This window comes from Podarcis erhardii (assembly GCF_964252035.2).
Source record: "Podarcis erhardii genome assembly, chromosome: 3".
NCBI classification, from domain to species: Eukaryota; Metazoa; Chordata; class Lepidosauria; order Squamata; family Lacertidae; genus Podarcis; species Podarcis erhardii.
In genome coordinates, this window is record NC_138507.1 from 97,131,513 (window position 1) to 97,154,123 (window position 22,611).

Sequence of the window (22,611 nt, forward strand, 5' to 3'; positions counted from 1 at the left end):
AATTCAACCACTCCCTCCAACCAAACATACCTTGGCATCACAGGGTTTCTCAACATAGGCTTGAGAAAAATCTCAAAAAACCAGTTCTGTTTTTCTAGAAAACGAGATTCTGGAACTCACCAGGAACACCTCCCTCGTTCTCTTAGAATGGCAATGGCACCCACTGGCAAGTTCCAGCTGGGGGAAAAAAAAGGTAAAGGTAAAGGTACCCCTGCCCGTACGGGCCAGTCGTGTCCGACTCTGGGGTTGCGCGCCCATCTCGTTTAAGAGGCCGGGGGCCAGCGCTGTCCGAAGACACTTCCGGGTCACGTGGCCAGCGTGACAAGCTGCATCTGGCGAGCCAGCGCAGCACACGGACACGGAAACACCGTTTACCTTCCCGCTAGTAAGCGGTCCCTATTTATCTACTTGCACCCGGGGGTGCTTTTGAACTGCAAGGTTGGCAGGCTCTGGGACTGAGCAACGGGAGCGCACCCCGCCGCGGGGATTCGAACCGCCGACCTGACGATCAGCAAGTCCTAGGCGCTGAGGTTTTACCTACAGCACCACCCGCGTCCCTGGGGGAAAAGCCTGCATAAAACATAAAACAGGGGTACAACAACCACATTACCCATTTGCAAGGTATGATCAAGATAAAACATTGACCTAGACAGAGAACATACTTACCAGTCGAAAGGCTGTTTGGTCAAGTGTTCTAACATAATTTGGAGCAGCAGTCAGTGGGAGCTACTACAAGAATAAGTGATCATTTCAGTGAGAGTTGCTCTAGAATCAAAAGAGTTAACATTTGTAGGTACGTGCAGATGCAAAGCAGCTCTTTTTGTTCAAATGCCTGGTCTGCTGAACACAGTGACTGTGGATGCTCACAATATCATTCAATTTTCTAATCTGGAAAACTTCCCCTAAAAAATGATGCTGCAGCCAAGCATTACAAACTGGACAAGTTCATACAAAAAACCAGGCAATTATAAATTTCAGTGATGTGAAATGGCTGTCTGCCAACGATGAATTATTTCTTAGGCAAGTGTGAACAATCGATAGGAAAGCACAAGATTATCTTGCCAGTGTGCACCTTGTTTGGGTCAGAGGTAAAGTACCAGTCAGATTGTAAAGTACCAATACAATCTCTTCTAACCAGGGCAAGTTATTTTTCATAGTTGTCTTGATTTTCTAGGGCTTCACCTACAGAGTGAAGTAGCTTTGCAACAATTACTCATCCACAATATACTGTGTGTTTGTTAATTACCTGCTTTCATAGGCATATCTATTAGGGTTGTGCACAGGTCCTCCCCGCAAGGTTCGGCTTGTATCAATTTGTTTTTTAAAATTATGATCTGAGCCACTCCATACTCTATTTGCTTCACTCTGTGTTTGGGGTTCCAAGCTGCTCTGTACAAAACAGAACTCTGTGCTCCTCATTCATTATTCTTCTTATTTAACAAAATAAAATTTAACATAATTATAAGGGGGAAACCCCCCCCTTTTTTAAATTTTCCTCTTTTGGCCAAAGTGAACGAGCCCCTCCAGAATGGATTGAGGCTGCCAAATTGCAGACAAATAGGTCCAGTGGCCTTTTGTGGGGGGGGGGGAGTAAAATGAATTCATGTTCTTCCATAATTCACATTAGTTTCCTTTTCTTGAGAGGGAGAACAGGGGTTTGTGTCTTTCTTAGCTAATGTAAAATAGCTAAGAGGTGGCTGAGTGGTGTGTATGCTTGCTTGCACATTTTAAAAACCTTCACAGCAGCCTTTCAGGCATTAGGCCTTACTCATTCATTCATTTAAAACACACAATTTGGAGATCTTTAGTCAACATTTTGGACAGCCTCACATCTTGAAAATCCAGTGAAAAGGTGTGGGGAACCTTTGGTCCTCCAGATGTTGGTGAACTACAACTTCCATTAGCCCCAGCAAGCATGGCCAATAGCCAAGGATGATGGAAAGATCAAACATAGAGTTATGTGGGACTGAAGAGTTCAGAAATACTAAAGGAACAGAAGGCTTTGTGGGTCCTCAGCTGATTTGAGGAGATATTGAGAACAGGTTTTGAATCAGTATTGGGGGGGGGAGACATCCAAATCACCCCAATTTGTCTAGTTATTCAGCCTTCCTCCCAGACACCCAATGCACAGCACCAATATCCATGACAGTCATTTATAGCTTAATAACAAAACAAAGCCAAGGACCTTTTGTAAAGCTTTCCTACCTGGTCATCTGGAGGCAATTCTTGCTTGGCGAAAGGGCAAACAGGAAACTGATTATCATATTTTTCTGTATATAAGACGCCCCCCCCCCTATTTTGGGGACTCCAAGTTAAGAAAACACCCCCTCAGCACTACCCATGTATAAGACAAGCCCCAATTTCAAATCTAATTTTTTGGTGAAAAAACCCTAGTCTTGTACACGGAAAAATATGGTATATATGAGCCCGTCTGAAAGGTTGATGGGACCTCTCTCTTCATGCTTTGTCTCTTTAGTTTACTTGATCTGGGTTTGAAGAGGAGTAAGTGTGGCAGCAACTCATCTGACTTGCTTTTTATCAGTATTGGGTTTTTTACACTCAGTGGGTTGTTGTTGTTGTTGCGGCTGCTGTCTGTCTTGATAAGTTTTACTGTTTCATATTCCAAGAACCACTTGTCTAGTAAATTTATTTACAGTTTAGGGTACGGTAGCAACACATTCCATTAACAATATGAGCGTAGGCATTTCCTGGAAGTACCGAATATGTCAGCGGGATGATGGCTTAGCATTTATGAATTCCAAAAATCACCCTTCTAGGGAACAAAATAAACCCTTTATAAACTGATCATTGGGTGTTTTACTTCTGGCTACCGCAAAAGAAGAATACGCTCAGTCATCACTATTCTGTGACAGCAAAGGCACCCATGAATACAGTGGTACCTCGGGTTACATACGCTCCAGGTTACATACGCTTCAGGTTACAGACTCCGCTAGCCCAGAAATAGTACCTCGGGTCAAGAACTTTGCTTCAGGATGAGAACATAAATCGTCCTCTGGTGGCGCAGCAGTGGCAGCAGCAGCAGCAGCAGCAGGAGGAGGCCCCATTAGCTAAAGTGGTGCTTCAAGTTAAGAACAGTTTCAGGTTAAGAATGGACCTCTGGAACGAATTAAGTACATAACCAGAGGTACCACTGTACATAGATTTTGCACTGGCTTACAATAAACCTCCCTCCACTGTTGGTACCGTATACAGCTGCTTTCTTCACATCTGACCAGGCTGTTCTGCCAAGGGTGAGAGGGAAGAAAGCAGCACAGTTGTCATGTCCAGAGAATCATTCATGTGCATGATAACCCCCAACAATCTTTGTGTCTGAAAGTGAGAGCTTCAATAAAGTGGAACCCATGTGCACAGAGACCAAAACAATGGGAAAAGAGGGAGAGGTGGATAAAACTGGTTGCAGAGGGATGGGGACCTATTTTGTGCTGATTTTTGTGCCTCCCTGTATTCCCCAGTAATTTGAGTGCTGTGTGAAGTTATATTCATAGCTCTGGTTATTTACGTGTTTCGGATGTATCCAGAGCTATTTGGCTAAAGGAGATGTCATGGCTCAGGGCCTTGGAACAGGATTAAGGGTGTCAGAACTTCCCAAAGAGTAGGAGCTGCTAGGAAATCAGGAGGAAGCCAGCTCAAATTGTTATTCATGGTGGGAAAGGCTAATCTGCAACCACAGACTTTGATCTTCCTTTCAGTAACACCTGAGAATCTTGCCCCTGATTATTTGTCATGGAACATCAACCATTCCTGCTTCGGAAAATAGTTGTCCTCAGCAGCCCAGCCCAGCCAGAAGCAACACAGCACACATTTGGTCGGTATATTGCTCTTGATACTTAAACAGAGAGAATGTAATTTGTAAATTTATACAACCTGAAAGCCAACTAACAATCACATCATTATACGAATCCTGTCATGTAAACTGGAATTATTATACCTATATTGCATGTTAAGGTTAAGCTATTCTGCTCTGCCTAAGTGCTGTCCCATGTCCTGAAAGTCCTGCTGTTTATTGCATATCGCTGATTTTTATCACGCTCACCCTGCTCCAAATATGACAAGAGACTGTGGCCTTTGGACTGATGCTCCATTAAAAAACTACCACGTGCATAGAAAGGGTTCCTTGACTTGGTATTGTTCTGTGTCCATGGAAGTTGTTGTATGGAGAATTATTTCATTGTGCAAGTGGTACAGCCCAGGCACAGTTTTATCACCTTTGCAAGAACCCAGTGTCCAGTTTCGAATATGAAGTGTGCTCAAAAGTGTGCACAGTTCCCTGCAGTGTAGAACAGGAACACAGGAAGCTAGCCTATACTGAGACAAGTCTATATAGCTCAGTATTATGTACATTCACTGCCAGTTCTCCAGGATTTTAGATTTTTCTGCAGGCAATGCAAATGCTCTCCCATTTAGCTATGGCCCTATCCTCACCCTACTTTCCCATTACTTTCTGTAAAAGATCCACATGCGGATTTGAGTGCCCATGGACTTTGAAATGGACTTAATCCAAAGCAATCCAACAGCTAAAAATTTAAGATGTTACTTGGCAGCCATTTCCATTAAGTTCTAAGGACCAATTTTCACATCAGTTGAAACCCCAGTTGAAAGAAGTGTGAACAGATTATTTGCAAATGCAACCGACTCGCAAAAAAGTAGCATCTTAACCTGGATTTCAGGATGCTATTTAAATGCTGTCCATGTCTGAAAAAGAGCCTGCAAAACCAATTCAAAGCTGGGCCTGATATGTAGCAACAGGAAAATAAAGAGCAACTGCATGCACCCAATCTCTTCGGTGTAGCTGAACTCACTATATCATAGCCAATGTGTTTAGGAGAAACATAAGGCAATAGCAGCAAGTGCATTTTTTTTCATTGAAGAAGAAACAAGTTGGTGCTAAGAGGACGTCTTATTTTATATGTACCAAAATAATTAGTTTTGTTTGCCAAAATTAAGGCTGTAACTTGGTGCAAAGCTATCCTAATCCGCCATGCTACTTTTACAACAGATTTCTCAGGGTTTTAATGGTGACAAACAGGAAACTCGGTAAGGCATGTTTTAATTAAAAACTTTATTATTTTCATTTTCATTTTCATTACAATTCACAGTTTATGCATGGCAAGAGAACCTTTCTTACCATGTCAACATTCAGAACACTGTGCTGGGAGAAATGGTGGGGAGGGGCCTTTCCTTTGATGAGCCTGGCCTGGTCATAGTTAATGGAACTTTGCTGATTTGAGATGTACACTCTCAGTAACTCTTCATTGATTGCTATTTACATTGACAACTTAGATTTGTTAGAAAAGAAGATGAAGCATCCATACATTTAACATTCATAGTTCATAATGCTATTCAGTAATCAGACAGAATGGATTTGTTACTTGAATTGTGTCCAATTGAAGTCCCATTTGGCTTTAGATAATCAGAGCCAAGGATGCAGGCCTCAAACAGCTCTACAGATGCAAGCCTCTGATTTCAACGAAGTTTGCATCATAGTTATGCTTTGAGGATCAGACTGCCTATTAATCTCTTAAGGGGTATTATATTTGTTTTATATACAGCCAGGATGAAATAGAATAAAACGGTGAAGGAAAATAAAAGACAATCCATTCCGTTATTTAAAAATCCTGCATTCCTTCTGAATCTTGCACACACTTAGAAACAAAAGACACAAGAGGCTATAAAATTAATGTTTTTTCTCCTCTTTAAAACAATTAAAGAAATCCCAAGGATTGGTTTCAGATCTGTGTATCAGCCTATTCTACCCAAATATTCAATTATATTCAGATTGTGCTATTGGTCAACTGTTTTTCACGCCTGCATTTGTGTTCAGATACCGTCTATATTCTCGATGTAGAAAGTCACAGTGATGCCAGTTTCAGCTGCATTCCCACTTTTAATCCCAGCTCCAGGATAGGCAAAAGCGTACGATGTAACATTCAGGAAAGCAATCAGCAGGCGGGATCCCTGTGCTAAAATAGCGTATGGCATGACGTGGCTAAAACAATGAAAATTTCAAATCCTTATCTGCCAGCAGCATGGTGTTTAATAGAAATGCTGATAATTCAGGATTGTTTCATGTTGTTTCTGTGTAAAATGAGTCTTTTGATTGCACCAAGTTGATCTTACTTATCAAATCGGTTAATAATACAAAACTGAAGATTTTTGGTATATGATGCATGGGACTGAACTGCCAACTACGGCTTAAGTAACGAGACCTGAAATGGATCCATGAATTCTACAGGTCTGTTGAGTGTACATACTCTGCACCTGAGTAATAAAAAAAAAAAAAGAGAAGAAACCTACTTGCAGGGAGACACTTTTTGCAACCCTGGTAATTGCAGTGCCTTTAAAGCTAGACTTAGAAGCGGTGGTGCTTTGATGTTTTTGGATTTGGCATCAGTTTCTTAATGCTGGTATCCTCAGCTTTAGACACCCTTAAAACATGATTGTTATGGTCTAGATGAAATAGAAAAATGAGATAATGTTACTCATGCAAGAACCAACCAACAAACGAACAAACAAAAAACCATTATGAGAGTTATAGAGGTTCTGTTTCTTTAAAAGATAAGGCACTGACAAAAATTTCTTAGGTAAAAGGCTGCATAAGATTTTCTTGCCATTTACATATAGATTGTAGTCCGTACATGGTCCGTTCCTAGGCTTGGTAAGGTAGACCCTGAAAAGTTTAAGGACTGATCCCTCAAAGCTACATTGTTAACCTAAACCAGCAGTATTCATTCTTAACGCCTTATGGCACATTAGGAGAGATGAAGAAACAGTCTGGGCACAAAAAAGGCATCAAACATTGCTTGTTCCAGCATTTGTCAATGACAGAAGTGCCATTCATTTTGTGTCTTTCAAGAGATACGATGGTGACTCTGAATCCTTATTGTGGGTGGATTTCTGTTGGAATTCATGCACATGATAAAAATAATGCTATTGGCATCAGTTATGGACAAGGGGGGGAAAATATCAGGAACTACAAGGTAAAGTCTAAACCGTAGGCTTCTTCTTATTAAAAGATCAGGATTCAAAGTCAGTGCTACTTAATGTTTTCAATGACAGCAATCTCTTCTGCTGCACAGTGAGGAGTCAAGCCATTCATATAAATGCTGTCCGTCTTTGTGATGGCAGGCAAGAGGTCTTTCTCGCTGGTGAGGTGGTTGACAGACAAGGTTCTCTTGCAAGGAGTCAGGTCTTGGCTGTGGTTCACTGCCATTTCTGCAGAGAGCTTCCTTTTGATGGAGGTAGCCCGCTGGAACTTGTCGTAAATCTCCACACTCAGGCGTCTACGTGTTTCTTTGAACTCTGCCGTGACATTGGCTGTCCATTCAGCTGCATGAGCTCTGAACTCTCCCACCTAAAGAACAGAGGGAAGAAGGGGGGGAGGGGGAGAGATAGAAAGAGAGGAAGATTGGGAAAGAGAGAGGGGAGAAAGATAATGTCACTTTGCACTATAAAAATCCATGCATCTATTAAATCTCCATAGGAACAAAAGTTGACCATAGGCTGACAAAGAACAGCTGCCCATTGGCACACCTCCTCTGCGCCCACAAATACTCCCTTTGATTGATGCCCAGATTTCACATTATTTTGTTTCAGTGGAAGAATTTAGCTGCCATCTTCCTAATATAATAAAAAGGACACACAGCAACAGCTAAAAAACCTCCACAGCTAAAACATTTCACAGCTCTTTTTATAATTTTATCTAGGCCAGTGAGGTGAAATTGCCTTTAAAAATTAAGCCTCGACAGCTGAGAGGATCCCAGCTGCACAGGGAGCACTGAATTCCCAGCAATCCAGAGCGTGTGTTATGTGTTGTTACCAGGGGAGCTGTCGTGGTTATTTATGGACACCCTGGCAGTATGTGTAATGATCCCTGTGAGACTCGACACAGGCGTTTCTAAATTTAGATGGAAAGGGCTTTTAAAAGAAAAATTTCAGCTGTCGCTGTTCTGTTTTTAGTGCACGTTCAAACTGAGGATTAATGCAAGTGACAGTTTTAGTCAAGTCAGCAGAATGATTGCCAGTCTCTCCCTCCACTGCAGTAATAAGATTACTACGTGAAACTTGCAAGAGTGGTAGAATGAAGTGATCACTAACACTTTCAAATCATGAATATATGTATATCCCAGGGTGCAGGCATAATGATAAGTGTGGAAACTCATTCCTAAAAGTAACGTGAGCTAATATTTCTCTTTTGTACAATTTGAGGCTGCTATATGTGGGTGGGGATACACACACACACACACACACACACACACATTAGCCACTTGCGCTGATGTTTTTTGCATTTATTATTTGAAATATTATTTTATATATTTATTTATATTCTGCTTTTTTCCAAATGTAATTGAAAGGAATATGCAATGTATTTAAAGTAAAACAACAACAACATGACAGCAATCAATCACTACCAACAAATCAAAGCCATCAGTTTTGGCTGAAACTGCCAAAGGTTTAACAGACAATCAACTCTTAGATTTAAGGTATAAGGTAGCTTCTTAGGTTTTTTCCAAAGGGCTTTATATACGGATGGCAACACTTTAAATCAGGCCTGGTAAAAAATTGGCAGCTGGTGCAGGCAAATGGAGCAGAGGTGTAATATGCTGACAGGGTCTCATGCCTGTCAGCAATTGTGCTGGAGCATAATGCACAAGTTGCAGTTCCTAGACCAAGCACAAAGGACGCCCCAATGCAGTAATCCATATAGAGTGCATTGCAGTAAAAGTTGCCAGTACAAGATGATTGCATTCTTTTATTTCTTAACACCATACATATCAATCACTCTCTCTTTCTGTTTTTGCAATAAACTTGTTAATTCTTTTCTTCTAATACTTGTCTCTTATCTGCTTGCTAATTCCCTGATAACTAGTGCTATTATAAGTTTCCTTGGTTCTGTGGCATGCCGCAGCTCTGAGCTCAAGACCTGAAAAATACATGTATTGTTTGGGTACATGAATACTTGTGCGTGCACATGCACGTGTAGACAAAGGCACACAGTAACACTCTTGATGAAGCCACTCATGTACCCAATGTGCATTGGTTCATAATAAGATATAGATTTTAATGGTCACTCCTTTAAAGTTGGGAGCAGATAACACATGTGCATTTTTACTTAAAACCCATTTGATTCATTTTCATGATTCATTAAGTTTAGAAAGGAGGTGTCAGACTGCTGCTTTAATCACTTCAAAGTGAATCTCTTTATAGTAATTACCACACTTAAATAAATTAGCCTAATTGTTGAATTTTCAGTCATTGGCTGAAACGGAGATTAGCAAGAACGTATCTTTCGCAAAAGCATAAAAAAAAATAAAGCAACATGAATTATGAAGCATTCACTATTCAAAGTTGCATTTTCTGACCTTAAATAGAAAGAATCAGGGTTACAGATTTTGATAAACTACAATAAATTTATTGTGGAGATACCTTGCCAAAGGTGTTTTGCAGTAGTGGCCAGCGAGGTGGTGTGAATGGGGCTGTGCTGAAGACCCAGCTTCTCAATGCTGCACAATGCTACCACAGTTAACAAGAAGAAAAGGAAGAAGGACAAGGCAGTGGGGGAGCACCGCATGATGTGGGCACAGCAGGTGGAAGCACTGGATTGGCTCCATGGTTGCAGCCGCACCATACCAGGCTCCCCACTGCCTTGCCCTTCCCCATCTTGGTAAGTAGCAGCAATGTGCACTATTGGGAAGTCAGGAAGGCAATGTAGCTGCACCCACCCAGCCTCACCAGCTGGTATTGGCTCTACCATAGAGTAGGGTGGCCATTCACACATTGCCAAGGGACCCTCTGGAATGGTGTGTGATGGGGCATGGAAGGGTTGCAGCAGGCTGAGGAAAGTCAGCAGGGCTGCCTTGCGCAAGCAAAGAGCCTTTCCGCTCCTGCACAACATCTCTGGATCCATGCCAGTGTGTTTTTAAATCCTATTTTCTATTCTGTATAGCATCCAGGATCATATGAAAAATTAATCAGCAGTCATACTGTTTCTTTTTCAGGTCTCCCCTCGATGGCAAATTGAGAACATGTACCTTCCATTTGCAAAATTCCTTCTGTGATGGTTCCTGATTTAAAAGGGGCCAAGCATTTTCACAACTAAAGTTGCTAATAAAAGCAAACAGAAGTCAAAAGCCACACTCTAGAGAAGATTGAAAACACATTAAGTCCCTTTGAAACTAATGAGGCCAGTATCTGCACTTAATGCAGCTTGAATTTAGTGACATGGAGCATACTTGCCAATTTCTGAACTGTTCCTTCAGGGTTCCCCCAGTACCACCACTTATGCTGTTATAATGGAATGTGAAAATGTCACTGACAATCTGGACTGTTATATTTCAAGACAATGTGCAAAGCCTCCTGGATTTGGAATGAGATGTTATTAGACTTGCTTTGTTTTGGATACCACCTTTCTTCTCTGTCACCATCCCATACCTGAGTTCAGGCCAGATCTTGAAATGAACATCCTGAACTGACCCCTTATTTTGTTGTTGCTAAAGAACCAGTTGGCTATGCAGCAGGAACTATTCATAAACTCTGCAGACTGCTTGGTCACACATCCAGGAGATGACAGAAAGTTACATCTCCCCAAATTACTGTACAATTGGAGGAGGGGGCATGTTCAACAATCTATATTCACATCATTTGTATAGGTCTCAATGGGTCTCTGAAAAACTCCAAAAGCGCTGGCACTCCTCATCACATTGCAATAACATGCAAAGCAAAGTGTATGGACTCCTCCTTTGCCAACTGTTTGTCCATGTCTTCTTTCAACATGGAAATTCTGTAGAGTGTGGTACCAAAAGCACGATTTCCCTAGGTGATCTAAGGTCTATAAAGGGGAAGGCGGTTTCTCAGGTAACTTGGTCCAGATCTTGAGCAATCTAATTCTCAGAGTTCTTAGTCATATGGCGCCTCTGAGGCCTGTTTCTTGATTACCTTCTGTAAGTTTTAATAGTAATTTTTGTAATAAAATGGAGTTCAGGTGTTTTTGGTGGTGCCTTTGGGCAGAAGTAACTCACAGAATAAAAAGGTGATAGGGATTTAGTGCAGCACACTATTAAGGCACTCCCATTTCCTTTTGATTCTTGGGTTACTTGTATATAGAGTGGTGTCATCCTTCTCTATTGCATCTGATTGGAGAAAGTTGGCATCGCAGTTGCTGGAAGTAACAATGAGCAAGACTATTGCTCTGGACTCTAATTCTTCTGTGCCCTCAAATGCACTCAAAGAAAATGTTACCTTTTCAAAATACAAGTCGCTTTCCCATGTATTGCTAAAGACATAAGCTCAAAAGGTTACTGATGGAGGGCTGCACAATTTTCAGACTGCCAGAGCTCATAAGCAACAAGCTCTTGTAATTAAATTCCTCCTCCTCTTTATAACAATGTTTTGGTGAGAGTTCAGCTTCCTCCCCCCCCCCCCCCCGTGAGGTATGACATTTTCTCATAGTACACTCAATTTTACCTTAATTTGCACCGTAGAAGTCAGTCTGTAGCTGATGCTAAGTGATTGAAATGCCAGTTGTTTGGGATTTTGTACTGAAGACCCAAACATTTGTACATGCGTATCATACAACAGCAAGGGCATTCTAACTTCTTTCATTGAACCTCTTTTGGTTTATTAATGATACAGAATTCAGTACACATGCACACTTTATTCTGGAAAATATTTTCTTTACAGACATGTTGCTACTCTCTAAAAACTGGGATGAATGATTGTAGTTCAAATATATATTTAAATAAACATATGTGAGAAGAACTTTCTGAAAGCATATTAGCCATTCAAGTAGCTGCCTAGAGAGTTTATAATGTACAAGTGGCTTCAAATGTAAATAATAGGGGCAAATGTAAGTAAAAGGCATGCTTCAAGTGATTTAACCTTCTAAAATCTAAGAGCAAAATGTTCTTTCCTATCCGTATGGAAATGTCTCCCCTGTGTCCTGTCCAGTCTGTAAGGGAGGTGGGAGACCACTTTCAGGCAGAGAGTCAGATCCAAAAGTAGCTAAACCTTCCAATCCAGCTTCCATAGCAGATCTGATGTCTCTTACAAGCAGTACGGCTTGTATTGGCACTAAATGCTGAATGCAAGCCACATCTGAAAAGGAATAATCAGGAGGTGCCTGACTGTTCCTTTGCAGTTGTCTGTCCTGGGCTTGATGTCCTATGTCATTACTTGAGTGGCCGGTGGGCCTTGTGTGCCTAACAAAACTGTCCTAAATGAACAACTGAATGAAGTACCATATTTTTCGCCCTATAGGATGCACTTTTTCCTCTCCAAAAATGAAGGGGAAATCTGGGTGCGTCCTATGGGGCGAATGCAGGCTTTCGCTGAAGCTTGGAGAGCGAGAGGGGTCAGTGCGCACCGACCCCTCTCGCTCTCCAGGCTTCAGGAACACATCCGCAGCCTAGGCAGCCCTGCGGGAGTTCCCGCAGGGCTGTCTAGGCTGCGGATAGCAGCCTGCTTCCTGGAGCGTCAGGCGCGCTGAAAGCAGAGCGCCTGGCGCTTCGGGAACACATCCGCAGCCTAGGCAGCCCTGCGGGAGTTCCCGCAGGGCTGTCTAGGCTGTGGATAGCAGCCTGCCGCCCTGCGCAAGGAGCGCCCTGAAGCAGAGTGCCCCTCGCGCTGGGCAGACATCCGCAGCGTGGGGAGCCCTGCAGGAGTTCCCCGCAGGGCTCCCCTCGCTGCGGATAGCAGCCTGCCACCCGGCGCGAGGGGCGCCCTGAAGCAGAGCGCCCCACGCGCCGGACAGACATCCGCAGCATGGGGAGCCCTGCAGGAGTTCCCCGCAGGGCTCCCCACACTGTCGATAGCAGCCTGCCGCCCGGCGCGAAGGGCGCCCTGAAGCAGAGCGCCCCTCGCGCCGGGCAGACATCCGCAGCGTGGGGAGCCCTGCAGGAGTTCCCCGCAGGGCTCCCCACGCTGCGGATAGCAGCCTGCCGCCCGGCAGGCAGGGCACGCTGAAGCAGAGCACCCCACGCACCGGGCAGACATCGGCCAGCCCCACAAGCTCGGGGGACAGCAGGGAGGCGCAGCGCCGCCATCCCGCTGTTCCTCGACCTGGTTTGGTGTCCCCGACCTGGTTTTGGCGGGGAAATAAAGGGGGGGGAATTTCCTTTATTTCCCCCCCAAAAAACTAGGTGCGTCCTATGGGGCGGAGCGTCCTATGGGACGAAAAATACAGTAACTCATAGGCTGAAGACATCCTTGCTACAAAATGCATATGATTTTCAATGTGAAGTTTGAGATGCTTTCAGTGTACTGAACTCCCTCTTTTATAATTTCTAACAATTATGACTAATGCATTGTCTGAAGCTCTGAAATCATTTTTGCTGATGTAGTTGTCAGTTATTTAAAAATAAAACTTCCCATTAACCTCCTGAGGATACAGCAGTCTAACTAGAAAGAATAATTTAAGTGTCACATTATCCATGCAGAAGACTAGAGTACAGAATGTTTTGTCTTTCCTTTCAAAAATCTTTTTTTCAACATCTCAGGAGCTGCTAAGTTTGCCTCTGTTTCTGAAAACAGATGGGCTCAGATGGAATCACTAGAAAGCAGGGTGATTGCTGGGGTACTTGTGCCAATTTATTGTTTGGCTAGGAAAGCTGTTCCACTTTTAGTTCACTTGTCTTTGAAGACTGCCAGCGAGATGAATTTCTGAAAAAACTGAAAATAGCAGGACACTCCAAGGTCTTTTTAAAAGTTTCCAGCTCTTTTGGTTGCAGACAAAAGCATAAAATTATGACTTCAATAGGGCCTAATGGTTCAGAAAGCAAATAAAGGAACCTGTGTTTCTTTTAAAATCCATCTGGGTGATTATGAGGGATGGGAATAAATTTCGAACACACAAGCTAACCATCTATTGCTTTACTGATGGTCAAGTAGGTCCCTGAACAGTAATGTTCCATCAAGAACCCTCTTGTTCCTCTGATGAGGTTACCATGAACAAAAGGCTGTGGGTTTTGTTCAATACACGAATATGCCATCCAGTTTCCTGGCTGATTCAGACTCCATAATTCCAAAACTTCCACACATTTCCACTTTCTTTCTGTTGTTATTTGGAGAATAATCCTTCAAGTTTGAAAGGAAAGGAGAAGAAGCAGGCCGCCCCAATAATCTAACTCCAATGTTTACCCTACACTCACACCCAAAACTTGCAGCAGAATGATGACCCACATGCTTACTTCAACATCTCTTCTCTAAATCATGGTGATTGGAGTGCACTGTGATTAAAAGTGGCACCAGTCCATCAAAATGAAAGGTATGCAAACCTCTCCATCCCCTTCGCTCTTGAGCTCTGGGTGTTTCCCCCGTCAGCTTGGTTTCGATTCACAAAAAAATTAAAGGTAGTGGGAAATGACTGCATTTAAAGCTTATGAAAAAAGGAGGCAACTGAGAAGATTAGGTAGTCTCTGCTCCATCTCAATATGCCTTGTTAATGGCACAATCTGACTTCATAACCTGAAAATCCACCTCAAATCAACCCTAGTTGCCTGGTTATTTGGGGTACACAAACAGCCACTCCTGCTAATCACAGTCCTCAGGGACTGGGCAGAGATAGATGTCACCTGGAAGCAGCAATCAGCAGTGACTTGAAAGCAGATACCTGGACCAAAGGTGAAGTATGACAAGGAAAAGAAGCGGTAAGGCAGGAAGTTGACCAGATAAATGAACTTCAGTACTATGGACAGCTCCTTATTAGGAAAAAACCACCACCCTGTTCTGTAAATCTCTGGAGAAGAACATAGATAGGCCTGTGGTATGTCAAAATACCATTCCCTTAAAGATAAAGGTAAAGGGACCCCTGACTGTTAGGTCCAGTCGCGGACGGCTCTGGGGTTGCGGCGCTCATCTTGCTTTACTGGCTGAGGGAGCCGGCGTACAGCTTCCGGGTCATGTGGCCAGCATGAGTAAGCCGCTTCTGGCGAACCAGAGCAGCGCACGGAAACGCCGTTCATCTTCCCACCGGAGCGGTACCTATTTATCTACTTGCACTTTGTGCTTTCGAACTGCTAGGTTGGTAGGAGCAGGGACCGAGCAATGGGAGCTCACCCCGTCATGGGGATTTGAACCGCCAACTTTCTGATCGGCAAGCCCTAGGCTCTGTGGTTTAACCCACAGCTGGCCTTTAATCTAGTACACCTCTGGAATTCTGTCATCTCCTGGAGAGTCTGTTGTTGTCTCAGTCAAGAGAGAATAAATGAATATGGAGTCTTGGGCAATTGAAAGGTTGGCTCTTCAGATAACTCAGATGATCTGGTCTACTAGTACCAAATTCACAATGATTGGGGGGCTCTTCTTCTGTACTGGAGTCCATAATCTGCTGTCCCTAAAAGAGGCTATTTCCTATCTAAGGGGGCCATGTTACCAGGATCTCCTGGAGCTCCAACTTAGCAGGTAGTTGTACCCACCCTGTGGATTCCCCTCGGGCCAGATGCCAAAGAGATAAACAATTATGTGATTTTTGGGAGACATGTGAAGGCAGCCCTGTTTCAGGAAGCTGTTAATGTTTGATATTGTGTCGTGTTCTTTTCCACTCTGTTAGAAGCTGCCGAAAGTGGCTGGGGCAACCCAGTCAGAGGGGTGGAGTACCAGAAATAAATTACTAAATGGCATATGCAATGGCTGCAATATGCAGTTCATTGGTTCACCATGCAGGTGAACTGCATTTTGCAACCTCAGCATAGGTGGCCACACACAAACTCTAACAACAACAACAACCCTGAACAGACCCCCACTCACCCAGAATAGCTCTTTGATAAATCTGGAAGGGAAGGAGAATAAACTGTTCTTCCAGTGAAGACTTGCTTGAGCATCGATGTCTTACTCAGTTTGCTTTTGTGTGTTCCTGTCAACATGGGAACTAGGTAACTAAGGATTATCTGCTCCCATATGAATCTGTCAAATAACCAATATCTTCTTTTGATACCTTTTGTCTTGAGTCCAAACTTCAGAAGTCAGACATGTGGCAACTGGAGAGAGTTTTCTGTACCCTAGTAGCAAAATACCTTTCCAAGTGACATTTGTCTGGCACCCATTCTGAATTGTTTTAGGTGACAGGTTAAAACTATTTGATGTAATGAATTTCAGTGCTGCTTTTGAGATTTTCATTGTTGTTTCATTGATCTGTGCTGTGTTCTGTTGGTTTAGTGAGATTGTAACTGGTAATTGTATTGTATTGCATTTTATTGTATTTAATAATTGTATTGTATTGTGTTGTATTGTATTATATTGTAATTGTATTGCATTTTAATGAAGTTGGGTGATATCAAATGTTATTCATACATGGTTGGTTATCACCCGGGGGCATTAAAGAAGTTACAATTTTTTAAAAATGTAAAGGCTATGTATAAATTCATTGAATAAAAAATGCAATAGCCTACAGCATATCACATGCAGAATTACTGAAAATTCACCACTATTACCGCTTCTTAACACAAAGCATTTTTGGGCATTTTAGATGTGCTCACTCTCATGTGCAATTCACCTCTCATTGAAATCAATGACAAAGTTCTCAGGGCTAAACTACTAAAGATATCAAAATGGATAAACTGAAGTGTGGGAGTGGTGTTATAAGAATTTTAAAGCATGCAGCATTGCATTTCTCTAACAGTAAAATGTAAAATGTTTGAAAACATTGTTCTCATTAGCCTTAAAAAAGCTATTTTAAAAAAAGACATTTGGGTTATTTCCCTTCAGACTCGTTCATGAGATTAATATAGTGTTGGTGGCTGATCTCACATATGATACAGACATCAAAGAGCAGAAGTTAATATATGTCTAAATGTTCAATATCCTTCATCAAAGAGCATAAGGTTTAATGTTCCAGCTACACAATACACACTATTACTAAATACTAAAAGACAGAGTATGTCTTATGTTTGGCAAGTTTCTATTTCTTTCTATATATAAGAACCTTTGAATAGAAATTCATAATCAGGAATTAATATACTGTATATAATACATATATAAACACACACACACACACACACACACACACACATATATTCAACCCCTCTGCCTGCCCCAGAACCCAGAGTTGCAAAAAAGCCAAACCCAGCTTTGTGACCTCCTTGGCTGGATTGTGTACGTGACTATGATAACTCTTAGCTAGAGAATAAGGAGTGTTTGCAGAAAGTAGCCTACTGTATAAGGGCAAATTTTCCATGTGTTGCTCTGCCTACTTTATGGTCCCAACACCTAAAAAAGATTGTCCACAAGGGAACGTGGCCCTCAAACAGACCAAGTTTCCCTACTTCTGACTTAAGATAATATCATCCTTGTCAGTGATAATAATGAATGAAGTCCAATCTCCATGCTACTTACTTTACAGTATTACAAAATAGAGGACTACATGATTTGAAAACTGCATATTAAGGAAATGAAGCACTCCACTGCCTCTGAAATTGAGCTTCATCAGAAATCTCATTCCAGCTAATTAAGCTTCTTGATCTTAGCATATTTTTGATAGGCAATTGAGTGATCAATGTGTGTTCTACAGCCCTTGATTGCCCAGGAAAATGAACTACAAGGGACAACGCCTATTGAAACAAACCAATGGGCCACAATATCAAAAGAGCAAATTGGTGCTTGAGTAATTGAATAGTATAATAAAGAACATGAAACTCCTGAGAGGGAGTAATGCTAAAAAGGAATGCTAGAGACATGAGGCTGCCATAACATATGGACTACATTTGTCTTGTTTAGTAACAAACAGTCTTACAAGCAATAAATGCTTTATTATATATCCATTTTCCTCTCTCTTCTGCACTTGTGAACGTAAGGAAGATTATATTAATCTTCTGATAAGCAAGGCACACTTTTTCTGTTTAAAGATGGAAAGCACAATTCACTGTTACACCTAGGATTGTTTACTTTTACAAGGTGTAAATATTACCATCCTCAGAGGAGCCTACACCATGATTGGAAACAAGCAAGCTAAAGCTAAAAATTTGTGACAGGCAGCTTCCTCTGAGGACCGGATAATTGAGGTGCATTTCTCCTTTAGGAGTGATTGAACAGTCCAGTCACAGTGGATATGAAGACTTAATAGAATTATATGTGCTGTGTAGAGGTTGACTGAAAGGAGACCATGCCAGAGCAATGAATCATGAAGATAAACAACAGGTGTCCTCTTGTGTTTCTACATGATTCCCAACTTCCCAGCCAAACCTTAGCCTTTTATCTCTCAGTGATTTCCATAGGCAAGAGTTCATTCTTCCACAGAAATTTAATGGTGCTTAAAATCCTACAAACATTTGCTTGTCCCTTCATAGGGAAAAGAGTCCATTGCGTATGTCTGGCCACAGCTGCTTCAGGATTGCTATCTTTCTCTCTGTGTGCAATTTCTTGCTTTTATTCAAAGACATAGATGAGAGTGGCAAAATGCTTGATTTTCAGAAGGAAACAGAGCTGACCTAACTGTTAAAAGCTTTTCTCCACATACACAATGGTCACCACCAGTTTCCTAAGTAGCAAAGCTGGATCCAGGAGTACCCAAGAGTGAACTCCTCTTCTGGCAGTGCTGAACCCTCCAATAGCTTTACAGCAAAGGAAAATAATCTCAGAACGACACAGCCAATCCAGTCGTGTGCTTCCTTAGCAAAAATTGCACCACTTTGCTTGGCTGCTCCACCATCCCTTCTTGGTTAACTGACTTCTTGATAGCAGAATTTAACCCTTAAGTCACACATGGAATGATCTCAGCTGTTGCACTTCCAACATGATTGTTCCCAGCAACTTCACTGCTACACACTGTTGCCAAGCTCCCTGTCTTGTTTTCTTCCTTCTCTACATTCATCCAAGTCACCTTTTGCTTCTAGCTACAAGAAACTAAAGAACACAGGGCTGCTCTCATGAAGACTATGATGATGTTTGCAAGTTATTTGGACTTGGGACCAGCAATATTTAATAGTATTGAAGGATAAAGAATCAACTCCCCTTTCACCAAAAGTGAAAGTAAATTCTTCAGTGACTGCCAAACACAATTGCAACAAAGAATCCTATATTGGCAGGGCACATAGGAAATATATATAAAAAGAGCTTGTTTTATGTGCTGTCTGGGAGCTTGCAAGGCAGGAAAGCTTCTGCCTACAAAAGAATACAAATGCTCCAACAAAATAAATCAAAATACTTTTATGTAATTTCCTTCTTTAAAAAAAAAAAATCCTCCAAGGTAGCATGTTAATGCAATGCATTAGAGCTTCCCGGCAAAATCATAGAATTTACTCTGTACTTACTGCCAACAATAGTTCCAAAACCATTGTGATGAATGGGTTCGTTTATTGCAAGTGCTAGTGTTCTGGATTAAAAGAATGCCAAATGGGTCTAGGCATTTCAAGAGGAAATAGATATATATGATTTACAGCAGAAAGTTTGCTGTGGTACCTTAACTTCATAAATTGGAATAAAAGGGGGAGGGAGTCCACATGAAAGCCATTATGTAACAGTATCTTGCTTTAGTCAAGGAAACATGAACTAAAGCACAATATGCTTTTCATTTCTGTAGAAACAGTGAATACACTTGTTTAGACTGCAAAAGTGAGAAAGATAATGATGTGAAAACACATTTGTTACAGTTGCTGAACAAACTAGGTTTGCCACAGTTTTGTGTTATAGTCCCTTCTCAAGTAGTAGTCCACTGAGTAGACAAAAGAAAAGTACTGTAATTGAAGCACTTAATGTACCTAAACACATTCTTTCCTTTTTAAGGGTCAGAGCACACATTTAACTGACTAAGGATATTAATCAACACAGTGGCTGGTTTACATTTATCTCCATTCTGTACAGCACAGTTTTTAGACTGTATGCCCTTTGGGGTAGAAGTTTTTGTTTAAATTATCTATGCAGCCATGTACACTGATGGCACTATATAAATAAATGTCGTCAACAACAACAACAACAACAACAACAACAACAACAACAACAACAACAACAACAGTAAGAACTACTTATCACATGGATCACTACTATCACACTGTGAGTTTCTATGCCAGGAACAGGGAACCTCTGACAGAAAGCACTCAACATGGCACCCCATTCCAAGCAGCCTGCCCATGTTAAGTGTAACTTTTGGTCCAGCAACAATTAATGCCATGCTATGTCTTATTCAACAATGACCATAGAAGGAAAAATAGCTGTACATAGGGCCCTTAAAGGAAAGGGGCAATAATTTAGGAGTGTAAGAATCCAGTTGGATCAGATGAGAGAGAGAGGTGGTGGCCAAAGTGTTTTTTCTATGCCAAAGAGAGAGAGGTAGTGGCCAAAGTGTATTTTTTCTATGCCAAAGTGTCACTTTTGGAAAAAAGACAGCTTGTGAGTATTATGTTAGAGCTTTATTAAAAATATGTATAATAATATTAGAACTCATGCACCACCCAATGAAGTTGGTTGGCAGCATATTTAAGCTGGATGAATACATAACTAATTTATAGAATTGAATACAGTTCTGGGGGACAGGTCTGTTGATGGGTATTAGTCTGCAGGCTAATGGAATAAATGGAAATTTGCCTCTGAATGCCACTTGCTGGGAGGTAAACAATGAGAGAGGGTTTCCCAGAAGCATCTGCTTGGCCACTGTTGAAACACAATGCTAGAGTAGAGTAGATATCCAACAGGGTTTTGCTCAAGTTCTTTCTTATATCCATCTACTTCTGAATCCTTTTCTAAAAACTGGCCAAACAGATGCTTCCAGGAACTCCACCACAAGCCATTCGTGAAAGCAACACCCCCTCCTTGTTGTTTGTTCCCAGCATATGTTATTCAGCAATGTTATTTAGTTAAATAGCATTTAAAGGGCAAAACATTTAACTTAATGCAAACACGTGCACACAATCTAGTTTATGTGACTCACTTGTCTCTCTTTTCTTTCTGCCTTAGTATAGCTTACTACTCATGAGGTGGGGCATGTGGACACCATGCGACCAGATGAAATCTTGATCAATTTCCATTCCAGGATACAATACTCTCAAAGCATGATGACACAGATTTGAGAGTAAAAACCTGATAGGGGGCATTGCCAGATTATCAGAGGCCAGGTTAAGGAATTAAGACAGAAAGAGCAATCTGGAACTGAAAGCAGGTAAGTGGTGCAAAAGGAGTAGGCTAGCCTAAAAGTGGATTGTATCTAAAGTAGGACTAAGTTCCATCAGCACAACGATTTACACTTGCACAACATAACTTTTCCACATCTCCTCCCTCTTTGCCCCCCAATCTGTTCTGGGGTCCTCCCCATCCTCTGGAGAAGATTTGGGGAGACAACATTCCATTGCACAAGTATAAATGGATTAAGGGCACCAGATGTTGCCCAGTGTTTCTTCTTAATAATGAGAATGAAATAGTATCCAAATAGCTTTTAAGAATGCCTCATAGGGAATCTGGCACAGAGCCTTCTTGGTAGTGGTGCCCACCCTGTGGAATGCCCTCCCACCAGATGTTAAGGAGATGAGTAATTATATAACATTTAGGAAACATCAGAAGGCAGACTTATATAGGGAAGCTTTTTAAGGTTTAATGTTTTATTATGTCTTTATATATGCTGGAAGTCGCCTAGAGTGGCTGGGGCAAGCCAGTCAGATGGGTGCGGTACAAATAGTAAATTATTATTCTGATTCAATAGATGGTATTATGAAAGGAAGACAAACCTAACTCTGTCCACTTTCTCCATACATACATAATTGTATGCCCCCCTGGATTGCCTTTTAAAATAAAAAAGTCCCAAAAACTGTAACCATATAACTCTTTACAACAGGTGCCCTTTTTAGGAACTCCAATTAATTTTATAACAGAAGCACAGGAAGATTTGTCCTAGTATCTTGAGACAAAGTGACAGGAACACAAGAGTTTAACACCCCTGAGCCATATGTCAGATCAGGGCCCAGATTCACAGCCTTTCTCCCTAGCAGTTATACTATGCTTTTGTCTACTAGAAAAATATCTTCATATTATTGTGCCATTATGAGCTGGATGCAAAGTTTTCCTGGGAATAAATGGATGTGAAATACTGAAGTGCCCTCATACCAGACCTTCCTGATCAGGTAGCACTACTGAACATAGAAGGCATGTAGAGGATTGCTGACCCAATATGTCTTCTATAACAAATGATTGGTTGCATTTTGTTTTGGGGAAATAATAATAATAATTAATAATAATAATAATAATAATAATAATAATAATAATAATAATAATAATAAAATGTATACCCTGCCCATAAATAATAATAATTTATGTATACCCACCCCTCTCTGGGTGGTTTCCAGCAGAATATTAAAATACAATGATTCATCCAGTATTAAAAGCTTCCCTAAACAGGGCTGCCTTCAGATGTCTTCTAAAAGTCCGATAGTTGTTTATTTCTGATGGGAGGGCGTTCCACAGGGTGAGCACCACTACTGAGAAGCCCCTTTGCCTGGTTCCCTGTAACTTCGCTTCTCGCAGTGAGGGAACTGCCAAAAGGCCCTTGGCACTGGACCTCAGTGTTGGGGGTGGAGACGCTCCTTCAGGTATACTGGGCTGAGGCCATTTAGGGCTTTAAAGGTCAGCACCAACACTTTGAATTGTGCCCGGAAAGTACAAATGAGCAGATATCCCGAGCAG

General features: G+C 41.7%; 1 protein-coding gene across 1 annotated transcript in view; it reads right to left on the reverse strand.

The window, feature by feature from the left end:
* Window positions 1-5,061: 5,061 nt before the first annotated feature.
* Window positions 5,062-22,611, reverse strand: part of KCNK2 (potassium two pore domain channel subfamily K member 2) — a 118,538-nt gene continuing 100,988 nt past the window's right edge. Inside the window, exons 6-7 of the mRNA XM_081855980.1 lie at window positions 10,003-10,082; window positions 5,062-7,372 (exon numbers count right to left, since the gene is read on the reverse strand). Coding sequence (XP_081712106.1) covers window positions 7,055-7,372; window positions 10,003-10,082 — 398 coding nt within the window. The 3' untranslated portion in view covers window positions 5,062-7,054. The remainder of the gene's footprint in view (window positions 7,373-10,002; window positions 10,083-22,611) is intronic.